We start from the raw sequence: 16,416 nt of genomic DNA on the forward strand, positions 1-16,416 counted from the left end.
CACATTTCAAATATCTAGTGCTAAATGTGAAAATGATTTATTTATATAGTGACGTAATTGGATAATTTCAAATTTTTAATACCAGTAAGAAAAATGCTCGGTATAATATACAATAAAACACTTTTGGGATCAGGAGACATTTATTCGTCAATATACACCTAGCTAAGGATTATTACATATACAAATTAATATATTAAATATTACGGCAACTAACCCTTCCACATATAAAAATCTATGTACAAAACAAGTTTTTTCATCGTAAGGCACATTTATAACATTTTCTAAACACATACATTATTCAAGGGTAACAAAAATTAGTATCGTCATTACCTTTAGATGCCCATCATCACAAAATTGAAAAAACAAAACGCAATACAAGTAAATTTTATACAAATTAATTCTAAACGGAAACGAAACTCTTATAACCAAAAGCATTAGTTTAAATTAATATTTCATTCACTTGTAAAGTCCTTATATTTATAAAGAACCGCAATCACCCGCCATTTTGATACAGAATACCTATTACTGTAAAAACTGTAATTTTAATACTAATATAATTTGCATAAATACACGCCAAATAGTTTATTATACGATAAACTAACTTTTTATCTAAGATAAATGGTGTTTTCCTATAAACAGCAGTTGCATTAAAAAAATTAGTAGGTAATAGTTAATATGTAACGAAATACTTAGAAACATCAAACACCAACTGACTTTGTCACACTCCAATTTTGGGACAAAACGAGAATGATTGCGGTACTTTATCAATTTAGGGACTTCAAATCGCTTGTAAAGTCCCTAGATTGATAAAGTGCCGCAATCATCTGTGGAATATACAGAAACATCAAACACAAAGCGACATTTGCCAAGTCACAAAGAGGAACAATTCTTGCGGTACTTGATCAATCTAGGGACTTTATTCACGTGTAAAGTTCCTAAATTAATACAATGTTTACAAAAGTCAGACACAAAGTGACATTTGTCAAGTCACTATTTTGGAGCAAATGGTTACGGTATTTGATCAATCTAGGGACTTTATTCACTTGTAAAGTCCCTAAATTAATACAGTATAGTAATCTGTGGAATATTTAGAAAAGTCAGACACAAGGTGACATTTGTCAAGTCACTTTCGGGGCAAATGGTTGCACTACTTGATCAATCTAGAGACTTTATACACTTGTAAAGTCTCTAGATTCATAAAGTATCACAATCATCTGCCATTTTGGAGCAAATTCTTTGAAATATAAGATTAAATATTCAATATATTTTTGTAGGATGTAATATTTTATAATAGGTAGAGTTTTGATATACTTAGCAGCTAATTATGAAACAATGTAGGGAATAGTTAATATGCAGCGGAATCTTTAGAAATGTCAAACACAAAGTGGTGTTTGCCAAGTCCCCATTTCAGAGCAAAACGGGAACAACGGTTGCGGTACTTGAAACTAGGGACATCATTCGCTTGAAATGATGACAGCCATCTATTATGTAATTTAAGTACTTCTAGTCAGTTCACTGTTAGAGATTCGCTAAGGCTATTATTTAATATAACATATGGAAATATTATACAAATGTCTTTTGTTTTGGTTTAGGATTAAAAAAATGTTAAAATGGCTAAATGAGCTAAAATAAATAAATTACTAAATCACCTTAAACCAATAACTTACACAAACATACATATTTATACACCTAACAATATACATATGTAGCAAACTAAGAAAAAGAATCGTTTTTAAGAGGGAATTTTAAAAAACTTCCTTTTAAACGAGCAAATTAATATATTTATTAGGGTGGCCCAAAAAAAACGAATATTTTTTCGTGTTTCTTGTGAAAATGTTAGTTTATCTTGTTTTAAGAGCTCCCTCAAAAAATCAGCTCAAAAAATTTTTTTAGAGGTCGCTCAAGATTTTTTACAAATTTCCAAAATCATCAAAAATTGATTTTTTTTCTCGTTATTTTATCATTTTCTAGGTTGAAAAAAATATCGATTCTGAAAATTTCAAATCAATATTTTCATTTCTAAAGTAGTGTATCTAAAATGTTTTCGAGCGGCCTCTAAAAATAACAACATGGAACACTTAAATTTTAAAAAATTTTAAAATTGTAAATTGATACAGTACTGTAGTAAAATTTGCCTTGAGAAATTTTTTAAGTGTCTTGTGATTTATTTCTATTCTGTTGTTCATCAAATTCAATAAAAAAATTATTAGTTCGTTGACATTTATTTTTAGAGGTCGCTCGAAAACATTTTAGTACACTACTTTGAAAGTTAAAATAATTATGAGTGGCATTTAGAAATTAAAATATTGATTTGAAATTTTCAGAACTGAGATTTTTTTCAACCTAGAAAATGATAAAATAACGGGAAAAAAATTAAAAAAATCAATTCTTGACGATTTTGGAAATTTTTAAAAATCTTGAGCGACATCTAAAAAAATTTTTTTGAGCTGATTTTTTGAGGGAGCTCTTAAAACAAGATAAACTAACATTTTCACAAGAAACACGAAAAAAAAAATTTTTTTTTTTTGGGCCACCCTAATATTAGTAGTATTTGATATTATAAATAGTTTCTAGTAGTACCTTAACCATGTTTTAGAAACTGTTAGACTAAAAACAGTGTTTATTTATCATAAAAATTATAATCATGAAACTAATACCAAACATATTAGCTAGAGATAATATTTGATTGATTTCATATACCCTGCATGTTATTTACACGATCTACCTTCTAATTTATTCCCTAATATTTACGACTTTAATGGCTAGCAGTCCGCTACGTAAATATGTCTTAGAGATTATTACGATTACAACAAAAATAAAACGAATCCCACATTGAAAAGATCGATGCCTCAAAATTTTACCTGTTAATGAGTATGCTCCATGCATATTAGACAAATATTGAATAAGAACACAAACGTTCTATGAACAGCATTAATTTACTCAATTAGTTTATAAAATGTTAAACTGAAATTGGGAAACATCAAAATTTCGTTGGCCGATTGTTGGTTTATTCTACCTCCATTTCTCTTTTCAAATTATCGCTAAGGAGTCATTTCTAGAAGTATTTTTATCTGTCTCCATTAAAAAATTTAATGAACAATTACTGATTTTTTTTTAATAGGGATATATTAAAATAATTTTAAAATACACTGAAATTACAATTTGTAAAAAATGGAAATAGAACAATACGATAATCAGCTGACGATTTTACTTTACTAAGATCCAAATTCGGCACTAGTTTTGTCATTTTGCCAATAAAAAACGTTTACAGAATCTTTTTTGTATACATGACTGTAAAAATGAGAAACATGACGTTTTAATACAATCCAACAATTTTCAGTTTTTCCCGGCTTGGTACCAAAATCTTAATTTTTTACAGTACAAGTTCCAAATGGTAGTAGAATTTTTTTCCAGTAAGTATATTTAAAACTGTTTTTAAAATTACGTATTACAAACAGCACAGGATTCAATAAATACATAACAAAATATCAGGTTCACTGAAATGCTTTAAATCTGTTTGGAAAAATTAAAATTTTAGTATTATATCTTCAACTGAAAACAAAAAAATTAGCCAAGTATTTAACAACGGGGTGCTACATTTTAAACTGAACAATATCATCTGAAACAGGTAGAACACCATAAGAACAATGACAAAACAACTTTAAGATCATCAAGACATTCACAACCGAAAAGAACACGAATAACGTTAATTTCGTTGATAATCGGAAGAACAGTTACATGACTCACTTACGTATCTATACTTTCGGGCGTATCTCCTTAAATAACCACTGCTGATATGCATTGTTAGTGTCGCACGGCATCAGGGAGAGGTGAGAGGTCTGCGGGTGCAATGCCATACATTTCTTATAGGTCCTGTGGAATAAGGTGTGGGTATTCTCGTCGTAGATCCATGGTCCGTCGGCGGTACCTAATCGGCAGAATGCCAGTTTTATGCCCTGAGCATCCGCCTCGATGCACCTTTCGCCGACGCCGAGCTGACCCTTGAGGTTCAGTCGGATCAGTTGGTTGTTGCCGAAGCCGTGACAGTGCTGGATCGCCATCAGCGATGGCGGGGCGTGCCCTAAAGTGTCCAAGCACTTGCTAACTGCCACCGATCTATATTAAATAATATTACATTAAAAAAAATACTAGGTAAGATTTTAGTCAATAAATAAACGGGTATTTAACAATTTTTTGTCCAATAAATTGATATATAAAAACAATATTTTCTACTTCAATACAATTGACCAAGATTTAGAAGAGATAGAACTGATTCTAATTTATTGGCCAATTTTAGGGATTTTTAGTGGCTTTTAATATTTGTTCAGTAGCACCAATTTTAATAGCTATATGGACGAGATAACAGATAAAATAAGTACCCAGTTTATTTACCAAAAGTAAAGTAGCTGACATATCTATTAAAATTGTAAACATTGTAAATTTATTGCATCACCCAGCATTGTTAAAAACATATTGTATGAATTAAATACATAAGCCCTGGAAAATTTTAATCAGATATATATAATACATTTAAAAACTTACCTTAACTCTCCAAAATGCACGTTTGGTGGTAATTCGGGATATTTATCCAGAACGTCGTAAGCCACATTCTCCATAAACCACTCGAAATTTTTGCACTTCAAACGTTCCTTCAAAGCCAGCTGTTCGCTGATATCCCCCATGTCTAAATACCGAGCAAACGGCTCGCGGGTATAAAAGAATTCCTTATATTTAGTATCGAACCAGGTTTCGATTACACGTTTATAATTAATGGTGATAAGAGGCCCTTTCTTTTTCTGTGCTAATTTCCCGAAGTTATAGGGCATGAAACTGCGATAAACGTGGCCGACTCTCGAACATGGGACCCATTCGATACTGCCACCACACTGCCATATTTTGAAACTTAACTCAAAGTTCTCGCCTCCCCACACCAGCAGACCTAATGATAAGACACATAGAAACATTTTAACAGTCATGTAAAATGGGGTAATGTTAAATGCAAACTTATTTATAGCCTTTGAATTCTTAGATTACAAAAAATATGTTTAATTGCGGCTGACAATGACTTAGTCATACTGCAAAAATGTACTTTTAAAGAATGTCGCAATAATTCAGAATTAACAGATTGTAGACTGTAATAAACTGTATTTTAGAGGTAATATCCAGTTTTAGGGGCACATTTTTTAAATTTTTGGACCAGGAAAATGCTGCTTCGTTTTTGACACAATGTTGTGTTACATCCTGTATATAAATACATCATAAGCACCCATACTTTAGTATTTATTATACAAATGTATTGTTTTTTAGATTAATTTAGGTTCATTTTATGGCCTTCAACTAATATGGGAAATATTTCCAATAAAATATTAATGTGGTTTAAATAAAAGACTATTTGTGAACTCATATTTTAAACAAGCAGATTTACAAATTTAAAATTAATATGGCATTTAAAATTCACTTAGTTCCTCTTTTGAATGGAATAATTTGAAATTAGATTTCTAACCTGGATCGTATGCTCCTAATTCCAAGAAGTACTCCCTGTTGATGGCGAACAGTCCACCAGCATGTGTCGGGCTTTTGTAGGGTTCGCTATTATATTTCCTCTTACTCAACTCTCTCTGGGGTACTTCGTTCTCCTTATAGAGCATACCCCATTCAAATATTCCCCTAAAATGCCTGTCGTCTCCATAGACTGGCCGATACTCAAATGTTTTATGATCGATTCCATCGATGACGGGTACAGTCATTACCGTCTTGTCGCGATAGATTGGAGCTAACAATGGGGGTAACCAATTCGTGTTTACCTCACAATGTGCATCTGAAATATTACACTTATGATGTGTGGAAATGTTAATAGATAAAAATGGATTAGGTATATGTATAGATTGGCCCAATTTCAATAATTTTAAATATTTTCTAGTACTTGTAGTAAGACGTCTTAGGCTTGATTTTTAAGAGAAACACAGAAAGTGCATCTCCGCATTTTAATTTTTATCTGTAGCATTATTTTGAAAAGGTTATAACTATTTTTCATTATTCGCCATTTTCTAAATAGGTCGATAATTTTTTTGGACAACTTCAGTGACATACATTATATTCGGCTATAATAACTGTTCTTTTTTTTAGTAATACTCCAAACATATATCTTTTTAAATTAATAATGGAATTGAGTACAGCATACATTTTTTTACTCTAGACAGTAAACGTCCCTTTACTTGCACTTCGCGTACTATTATTTTTGGAGACAGATAAAATGTAAATAAACAAGTATAAAATTATTACATGTTAAGTAATTAAAAAGTGTCATATATATTCGATTAAAAGTTAAGCAGTATATTTAATCGTAATATGAAAATAAATTATTCCAATAAACACTTACCAAGAAAGACAATGACTTCTCCAAGTGCCTCTTGAGCTCCTCTAGACCGAGTCCGAATCAAACCTTCCCGTTGATTATTTCTAATCAACCTAACCTTCCCATGAAATTGTTCAATATAATTTTCCAGATCAGATTTAAGATTTTCCTTGTCGCTGAAGTCATCGACTAACAGAACCTCTTTTAAAACGTGTTTTGGGGATCTGTTTAAAACAGAATGGACTGTCCTTAACAGTACTGACCAACCTTCGTTGTGAAATACAATGATAACACTAGTCGTCGGTAAGTTTTGTGGATAGTCCCAGTGTTTACATTCTGGTAGCCTTGTGTCGAGAATTGAGCGATCTAAAGAAATTTCGTCAGAACATGCCACATTCATGCCATACTCCGACTCGGATTGATCTGCATCGTTCTGCTGATCCTGGCGTAAGTGGTGTGGCTGTCCCTTCTCCCCAGGTCCATCTCTATCCTCAAGTTCTCGGGGTTCGAAGTTCCCCAATTCTTTAACTAATTTAGGTGTCTCTTTGTGTGACAGTCGTGAGGCTACTGAATTATTTAAACGGTATTTAGACTCCTTATCATATGTAAATAATAAATAAAACAGAGCTAATATGATAATTGCATATATGCCTAGTCTAATAGTTTTTGATTTTCGTCCTAAATACAAATGGAACGACATGATATTGAATATTATTGGTGAAAGTAACACTGAAAAAAACAAATAATTCAATATTAACCCAAAAAAATTGCATTGGTAAAACAACTAACCTAAATAACCGTTATTTGCAAATCCTTATGCATAAAATGTATCTCATATGTTAATTCATTCAGAAAATTGTCCAAAAACCTGTTAAAACATAAATGATGTCAACTAAACACGTAAACACTACCGGTGAAGTTCATTTTTGACATTTCCGTTTCAGTAGGGGAGATTTTTAACGTCGGAAATAATTGCCCATCTACCGGTTGGTAGTGACATCATCGTAATATTCTGTTGGCCGTTATTGGCGATAACGGTATCGGGACTTTTTCGTTTTTACATATGTAGGGAATTATAATTTTGTAATAATATAAGAAATTGCCGAAATTGACTTGTCAGCACATATTCAAAATCATGTATCAAGCATACCTACATATAAAACCAATGGTATAACTTAATTTTAAATTAGAATTTAATAGACATCAATGTTTCCATCGAATTTTTTTCATAGAACTGTTAACATTTTACTTAGGCAGAATTAAGAGTTATGGATATGAAAAGCCTTATCTAAGTACATTTTTGGAAAAAATACAGTTCTATGGTTGGCCATAATCATCACCTTGTGGCTAACTGAAGGTCCAAAAATACTTTCTCTTGGAATTTTTTTGAAAAAAGAAAAAATCTCAGTCCTGTACTGTGATAATTTCTGAACTATGTCCGCATTCATTTTATTTGTACACCCCGGTCATTTGACATTTTCAAAAAGAATGTATGTAAGTAGGTATATAATGATAATGAAATATGTTCTCATTAACATATTTTTTATTTCATAAAATTAAATTGCACACTGTTAAGTGATTGACACCAATACACAGGTACCCGTGTTGGTGACGTATTTTACAGTTAACAAACCTGCGAATATCTGTGACATGGAAAAATATGGATATATAACAGCATACAGTTTACAGTTATAAATTGTGTTTTCACTCTTGAAATGACTGAGACTGACTTATGAATATAGTGTCAGGTTTATTAATAATTCAGGATGCATTAACTATATAGTCACTTTATTTCTTTGGTTATATTTTAACAGATTTCGGTCCAGCATATTTTCATTGTCTTTTTCTTAAGAATAACCTTGCGAAATGGATGTTTTTTTTTGTCTTCATATTAGTCTGCTTTTTATTCATCAAACTATATGAAATATTTTAGAAACTATTCGACTTTACTTCAACTAAAAAATAGCAGAGAAACTTTATTCGTTGGACATTTGTCTGGAGCCCAATGAATTTTTAGTCAGTGGTAGAAATTTTCCTAGAACGAAAAATGAAATAAACAATATTTTCGGATAGGATTAATTATTTCTATAATTTGCCGGATGCGCCAGCGATAATATAAAATTTCAATAGTCATTATTTTTACGATCCTCAAATAACAAAAATTAATTTAAAATTAATTTGGAAGTATTGAAATAGTTATTTTCCAGATTTTCCTATAGGAAATTTTTTTAAATCAAAATCATTGAAGCAAATTTTGATTTCCCAAAAAACGAGTGTCCAAAATCTAGGTACATGAAAACATCAAAATGAGACCCACTGAACACTATTATTATAGTGTGTGACTTTTTCTTTGCGTTTTATAGAAATAAAAAAAATTAAAACTACGCTATAGAGTTATTAAAGCTATTATATTTATGTACCTACATTAATATAAAAACTTTTATTCACTTGTTACATGGGAAAATGTATCCTGTATATTTTTCCGAAAATTACATTAGTGTCTCTCTTTCAGGAAAATACTCAAATATACAGTTTGTCCAAGATAAGGATGGGATAGCATTAGGATCTAGGAAACAGTAAGAGATACGGAGTGGCTCAAATTAGAAAAAAGTTATGTTTTTTATACCTAGCAATACGCCGTTTAGAAAATTATAAAATTCCGGGTAGTTCCGAAGATATCCGGAAAAACCCAAATTTTTAAAATCGTTTTATTTTTTTTCTGGCTTTATTTGAAAACGAATGTTAAAATAAATTACATATTTACAATGCCACTTTTTTCGCTTTATCCAGGGGCGTCTACATTTTTGCAATCCGACGTTTCGTCTTCGAGGGGCCATCATCAGGTTAATTTTTTTAAATACGTTGCTGCTATTTTTATGACAAACTCTAAAGTCATTTTTAATTCTGAATTAGACGATATTACTATTGTAATCAGTAAAAAGGTTTTTAACTATCATTTTTTTATCAATAATTTAAAAAGTTGGACCTAATAAAAAAATAATACGAATTTATGAAATGTTTTATTATTTCTAATTAGTATTGCTAATAGTAGTAAAAAAAATTGTTGGATATTTTGTGCGGTATTGACTTTTATACTGTTATGACTTCTTCCAATAAATATTTTGAAAGCGTTCAGAGCCGTACTCAGGAAAAATTTTAAAGGATAGCTAAAATAAGCTAAAAACCTTTTTATATTATTTACATTTACAATTAATTGTAATATCATCTAATTCAGAATTAAAAATGACTACATTTTGCCATAAAAATAGCAGCGACGTATTTAAAAAAAAATACCTGATGATGGCCCCTCGAAGACGAAACGTCGGATTGCAAAAATGTTGACGCCATTGGATAGAGCGAAAAAAGTGTAAATATGCATTTTTTTAATTCGTTTTCAAATAAAGCCAGAAAAAAATTAAACAATTTTAAAAAATTTCGGGTTTTTCTGGATATCCGGAAATATCCGGAATTTTAAAACTTTCTAAACGGCATATTGTTAGGTATAAAAACAGATATACCGAAAAAATTAAAGTTGTGCCAAATAAGTATTTTCAAACAATGTAAAATCTATAAAACTACAATACGAAGCCGAGATTATGTTACTAGTTGAAATATGAATACTTATTATTATTATTTTTTCTTTTTTGATAAAATAATATTGAAGAAGTGAAAAAAAATTATATCATTAATTTTAAACATGTGACAAAAAAATCAATTGTATGATTTTTATCAGTAGTTTCAATATGATAGAGAAGTAGCAGAAAAATACAGTACAAAAACGCGATACAAAATTTAGTGGAAATATGCAGGGAAAACTTTTCTGAGGCCCCCCACAAAAAAGGATATTTTTGAAATATTGCTTAGCTATTTTGGATTTCTGGTTTCAACAGGTTGTTGGCCTTCAGTAGCATTTTATGTGTGCCAAAAATAAATGAGTTCTAACAAATGGTTCGAAAGCTACAGCCAAAATAAGTTTTATTGAAAATTTAAAGGTAGGTATACCTACAAGTTTTGACCCATGACCTTTTTTAGTATGTACAGTTATGAAACACCCTGTACCTACGAGTAGTACGTCCTCCAGCCCTACTCACAGTTGGATAACATATCACTTATCTACATCTCTGGTAATTCAAGAACCAGTTGCAGTACATTATGATGGTATGAAATGTACGTTTTGATTTATTTTAAGAACACCAGTTATATACCAGTTAGGTAAACCACTATTGAATTTAAAACGTTCTACGATATTTCTAAAACAATTTCCCCAATTTGGAAACGGGAGAAGGACAACTCTTTGATATGAGGTAAAATCATGTAGAGGCAAATTAAAGATCATTTATATGATAATGTCACAATAAAATATGAGGCATGTGGGCAGCTGGTTTCTCCCTTAGACTAACCACTACGTCACATCACACGTTTCAGAATTTGCGTGTTCTGTAAGGCAGTGGCGGGACCTGGGAGATACAGTTAGGCTTTCGTAGTCTTCGTAACTCCTGAATACGTCGATTTGGAAATAAATAATAAAGTTGCAAAAAAGCTGAAAAGCAAGGTGCTTGTTATTATTGCTTAATAAGTATCATTGAAATAATCTAAAACTATATACCAAAGAAAATAATTGCTGTTTTTTTTTTAAAAAAATAAACTTGAATTTTTTTCAAATAGGAACATTTTTTCGCTACGTAAAAACCGTCGCTAAAGTTTGGCCAGGCATTTTAGTTACATCCTGTATACAAGGACAACTTATAACTGCAATCAAATAATTGTAAAACCATCCAGATTAGAAGCGGATAAAGATCATTCATGCATGTGGTAAGAAAAAATGAGGGATGTTTGCTGCTAGTTCCTCCCCTAGACAATCACTACGTCACATCACACGCTTCAGAATTTACGTGTTCTGCAAGGCAGTGGCGGGACCTGGGAGATACAACTACAGGTAGCCTTCTACATTCTCCGTAAGTCCGCTGAAAATATTGATTTGTTGATAAATAGAACAATTGCCGTGTTTCACACTATCCAGTATTCCGGTATTCCAGTATGTCCAAAACAAAAGTAGAAAGTGGAATAACACCTAAAAAATGTTTATCTAAAGAACAATTAATTAATTTATATTTTTGCTCAGCTGAAGGTGCTCATCAATAATATAAGTAATAACATTTATTAATTTTGTGTCTGATGAACATCTGATTGTTAATATTTTGCACATATTTCGAATAACAACATTTAACCAGCGACAGTAAACGCGGGGAAAAGAAGAATAATTTAAAATTAGAATTATTTTTCAGTTTAATTTTTTTATTTATACTATTAAAAAAAGAATATTGCAATGTTACAATGTATTCATAATCTATAAAAGATGTTACTGTTTGTAGAAATATTTATAAGTACCTATTCAAAATATATGTAGACATTTTCGAGTGGTATATTTTAATTTACCGAATATTTAATTTATTTTGAACAGTTAAAAGAAGTTTGCATCTATAATTTGTCCAATCTATATATTTTACAGTTGACACATAATTTTCTAAATATGGATTTATACATAGTACCCTAACATTACACATAAATTTAATAAAAGTTCAGATAACTTTTTTCAGAAAAGCTTACGATTATGTCGGTTTTAATTTTTCATTACCAATTTTTTTTGATAATTAAGTACAGATGTGTTAAATTTATGATGTCATCGATGGTTGTTTTAAATGGAAAGTGATCGTTTTTATACAACTTTTGAAAGTTCTTTGAGAGACTTTTCGGAAATAATATAAAAACACCCGTTTCTATTTAAAAAAAATAGTCGATGATGTCTTATATCGTACAAAATGGTCAAACAAAATTAATCAAGCATGCGAATTAAAGAATAAGCCATATAATGTCTTAAGATGGCGTCTTATTCTTACTGCCCTTTTACATCAGTGGTTAAAACAAAATGTCTGCTACTTGGTTATTTTTAATTTAGATATTCACTGAGCTGCTTGAATTAATTTTTGGAAGTAATAAAATATGGGAGATGTAACAACTGGAATTAACTGATTATTGAAAACGTGGTAAAACAACACAAATTTGGGATTAAATAAAAACAGAAAATTATACACAATAAATCAGATCAATCTCACCTTCGCCACTATCCACTATTGGAGAAGCAGGAGCAAATCGGAAATGAACAGTCACTAGACATGTATGTAAAAGAATATTTCCATTAATAATACCGCCGTAATAGACGCAGTTTGACTGAGCCAGTTCCGTTGCTGGTACAGAGTTCTAGTAAGTTTTCTGCTAACAAGCAAAATTTTTGCTTATTGTAGAAAACGCAGTTTACCGCCTGTGAGTATTACTTTGTTGCATAAATAAATTAAACAAAAGATTCCCAGTGCATTATTGCGGACTGACCTGAAAAACTTGTAGAAAAAATAATATACACACTAACACTACCCATACCTACGTAGGTAAATCAAAATTTTATTAGCATATAATTTATTTTTTTAAGATTGATACTATCAACGATATCAGTAAACACAAAATGATCAAACGGCGAATGACAAAAATGTTTACTTACTTTATAACATGCAATGTATTCATCGTTATCATATAAACTGAATATTATTTAAAAAAAAACTAAAGAAGCAATAATTTCCTGAAGAAATATATGTTTTTCTTCTGAATATATTATCACTAAATATTAGGCAGAAACTTTTGAAAAAGAAGAAGATGTGCGGAAAGAAATCCAGTCCAATCAATAATGTTTTTTTATTTCGTTTAGTGTTGATCAAATATTCTGAAAATCAAATTGAAAAATTAAATATATCTTGATATCTGTATTTAGGAGATTATTAAAAACCAAGTGCTCTAGCTGGTCCATGTACTTCTGGATGTATCATTTTCTTTAGAATTCAGTTAAATAAATACATACTTTCTTGCAATATCCTCATTACAAATAAAAAAATTTATTAGGATTGTTGTTGCACTCTGAAAATTCGAATTGTTGTGGAATTGTGGCAGATGCCAAAAAGACCAAGAAACATTTTTTATTTAAAATTGAAACTGTCAAAATAATTTAATCATTTTGTAAAAATAAATACTAATAATTACAAATTTCCATTAATTAAACTTGATCATTTGTATCTCGAAGATGAAGCATTTTTGGAAAAAATATTCGTGTGGAACACATTAGTTATTTTGAAAAGTAGTCACACATTCTTGTATCCCACGTTATATCTGATTCACCCTGTAAGAATGACATTACTAGAACTCTTATGAGACACCGTGTATATAAATACAGGGTGTCTCATGATTACTAACTGTATACATTGCGATGGCAGAGTGAAACAACTTACCAGAATAACAATTCCTGAATCAATTTGTGTGGATATACAGGGCGATCGATACATTTTCATTAAAATTATATTGTCTATAGCTATTGGACTATTTGTGAGAAATGATTTATGTTTGATATAAGCAAAAGACTGCTTGCCAGAATACGGAAATTAAAAACGGAATTTAAAAAGATCCTTTATTTTGTGACCAGTTAGAAACAATTCACTCTGTATAATATTTCCATTATTTCATATAGCATATTTAAAGTTCGGTGACAGAAAGAAGATATTCATTTTAGTTTTTAGTTGCACTTTCCTCTGCAAAGAAACGAAAATCAGTTCTATAAATTCTCTTTGCTAAAATAATATTGAAAATGATTTTTTATTCACATTTATGGTCAAGTGTAATATTAATACTTAATGTTTTTATTTTTTTTCATTCGTCTATGTATACTGTTCCTTTTATCTTCACCATATGTTATATACAGGGTGATTCACAAATGGTAACCAAAAATGAAACCTCGTATTTTTTGGTGAATTTTAAGGGAAGTTTTTCTTATAAAGTTTTTATCTAGGACGTTTCGTTAAAAAGATACAGGGTGTTAAACTTCAAAAAATATTTTTAATTTCTTTAAATAGTTTAAAAACTAGTAAGTGAAATAATTTGAAATTGGGCACTTGTGTTTATGTAAACATTGTCCAAAATATGAGGGCTTTTCCTAAAATTTACATGCTCCAGTGGCGGAGATACAGGGTATCGGTGCCATATTTTTTTAAATAAAATAGTACGCCACTGCTTTACGGTAACAATCATGATATTTTCGGATTCGTCTTTCAATTTTCTGCAAATTACTTCTCTCTTATGTTTTTCGAAAAAAAGCCTGATTTTCGAGTAAAACTTAAAAAACCAACTGAAAAAGTTTTACTTAAATGACATGACAAGCACTAATCATTCGGTTATTTATTCGAATAAAGAAATTAAAAACATCAGTCGTCATTTTAATGATTTTATTTGAGTAAACGCTCAAAAATACCTCGTTTTTCCACGAACACAGGTCCGACATCTTTTTAGTAACGAAAATGTAGTAGGTTCGAAATTTATTGTTGCTTGAATCTGATCAAAAGCATTATTTATTCTTTCTTCTAACTGCTCAGAATGGCAAAGTTGTTATCGCAGCCCACTATGTAATTTTAAAAAGCATTATATTTGAATATCGAAGTGTGTTCTTAGTTCGTTCCAAAGAATATGAGATTTCATTTTTGATCACCATTTGTGAATCACCCTGTATACCATATTCAATTCTATATGTACTTATACCTTATACCCGTCCATCATATAAATTTTCCTCTGTATTTTATAGGATGTTGACAAAATAGTTGTTGACCTTCTCTTATGAGAAGTTGATTTGAATTAGTCTTATTGCAAGAACTTGTTTTTGCATAAATTTGTTGATCTGATCTGAGGCTTGACTAAAATTTATATGGTATTAATAGGTATCTTAAACACCTAGGTCTGTAAATAATTTTATGGGGAATAGCGAGATGGTTGAATTGACGCAAAAAGGGAAATTGAGCATATTTACTAGTTTGGTATATTTTTCGAAAAAGGCTTAATTTTCTTATATCAGTTTTAACATTATTTGAGATTATTTTTTGTAGAATACACATTCGTAAGGCGTCGAATTTGACGATTCCATCATAATAGCGAATAGCAGTTTGAAATAACTTTGTAAGGAAAAAAGTGAAAGTGCAATTTACCATCCCTAAAACTACGCCCCTGTATTTAAAAAAAGTGTGGTGATAACACACACGTTTGTGTGCCTACATACGTTTGTTGGCAGTCAAATACTAAACCTGTATAGCAAAATTTAATTAAATCGCTTTAGTAGTTTTCTTATAAGTTAAAATAATTACCATTTTTGCTAAACTTAACATTGCAGCTAATAAAGTTTTGCCAAATAATTATGTACACCCTGTATCTCTAATTAGAAAATGATAAATTTTCTGTAAATCGATTTGAATCAATGTAGGTTCCATTTGCTAAATATCACAGGCCACAGGTTCTCTCGCAGGGCTCTGTATTTCGAAAGTGCCAAAATCATTTTTTTAATTTGGAATTTCCTAGCTCTGTCGCAAGATTTATTGCTACACCGAATGCCAGAGCTGCATAGTCAACAGGAAAATATTGAGTTACAACGGTGCAATGGTCGTTAACCTTATCAGCTTACGTACCAGTACAAAAAATATTGCCAATTTTGAAATAGTACGCTTGTTTCCTGTTGTGCGTTGACTAGGCAAAATTTATTTATGTTGAACCTGTATCGAGTTCAAAAAATTTACTGAAAAAGTAAACAATAATTACGTCGATAGAATGTTGCACATACCGTTCCACGTTTCAATGACATTTCAAACAATACTCAAATCGGAATCACTTTAAAAAGTTGCTTATTGGCGAACATTTTCGTAATCTTCAGATGTTTTTTTATTTATTAGATGTATATGAAACAATACAGTCCGCAGAGTAGTTATTTCCAATAGTGTCGTTAGTCAAAGACAATTAATGCTGTATATTATCGAGTTATATTTCAAAATATTTTTTCAATGCCAAAGGCCTTAAGGCTCTAAAATCCTTTACAACTTTAGTTTTTATCTTGTTTAATTCAGTTTTTTTCAGAAAATATATCTTAATTTTAAATAATTTTTACCTAACAATTTTTTGGTTCAATGCATTACTGAGAAATTAATACCTAC

The 16,416-nt window shown here is 30.4% G+C and overlaps 1 protein-coding gene across 1 annotated transcript; it reads right to left on the minus strand.

Moving 5' to 3' along the window:
• Nucleotides 1-2,475: 2,475 nt before the first annotated feature.
• LOC108906395 (N-acetylgalactosaminyltransferase 7) lies at nucleotides 2,476-7,262 on the minus strand. Its single transcript, XM_018709624.2, has 5 exons — nucleotides 7,145-7,262; nucleotides 6,380-7,084; nucleotides 5,504-5,818; nucleotides 4,543-4,939; nucleotides 2,476-4,116 (listed from the first exon to the last, which is right to left on the minus strand). Exons 2-5 carry the CDS (start codon nucleotides 7,053-7,055, stop codon nucleotides 3,756-3,758), a joined length of 1,749 nt encoding a protein of 582 aa, XP_018565140.2. The 5' UTR covers nucleotides 7,056-7,084; nucleotides 7,145-7,262; the 3' UTR covers nucleotides 2,476-3,755.
• Nucleotides 7,263-16,416: the final 9,154 nt, after the last annotated feature.

Source organism: Anoplophora glabripennis, unplaced genomic scaffold, assembly GCF_000390285.2.
Source record: "Anoplophora glabripennis isolate ALB-LARVAE unplaced genomic scaffold, Agla_2.0 scaffold47, whole genome shotgun sequence".
Classification (NCBI taxonomy): domain Eukaryota; kingdom Metazoa; phylum Arthropoda; class Insecta; order Coleoptera; family Cerambycidae; genus Anoplophora; species Anoplophora glabripennis.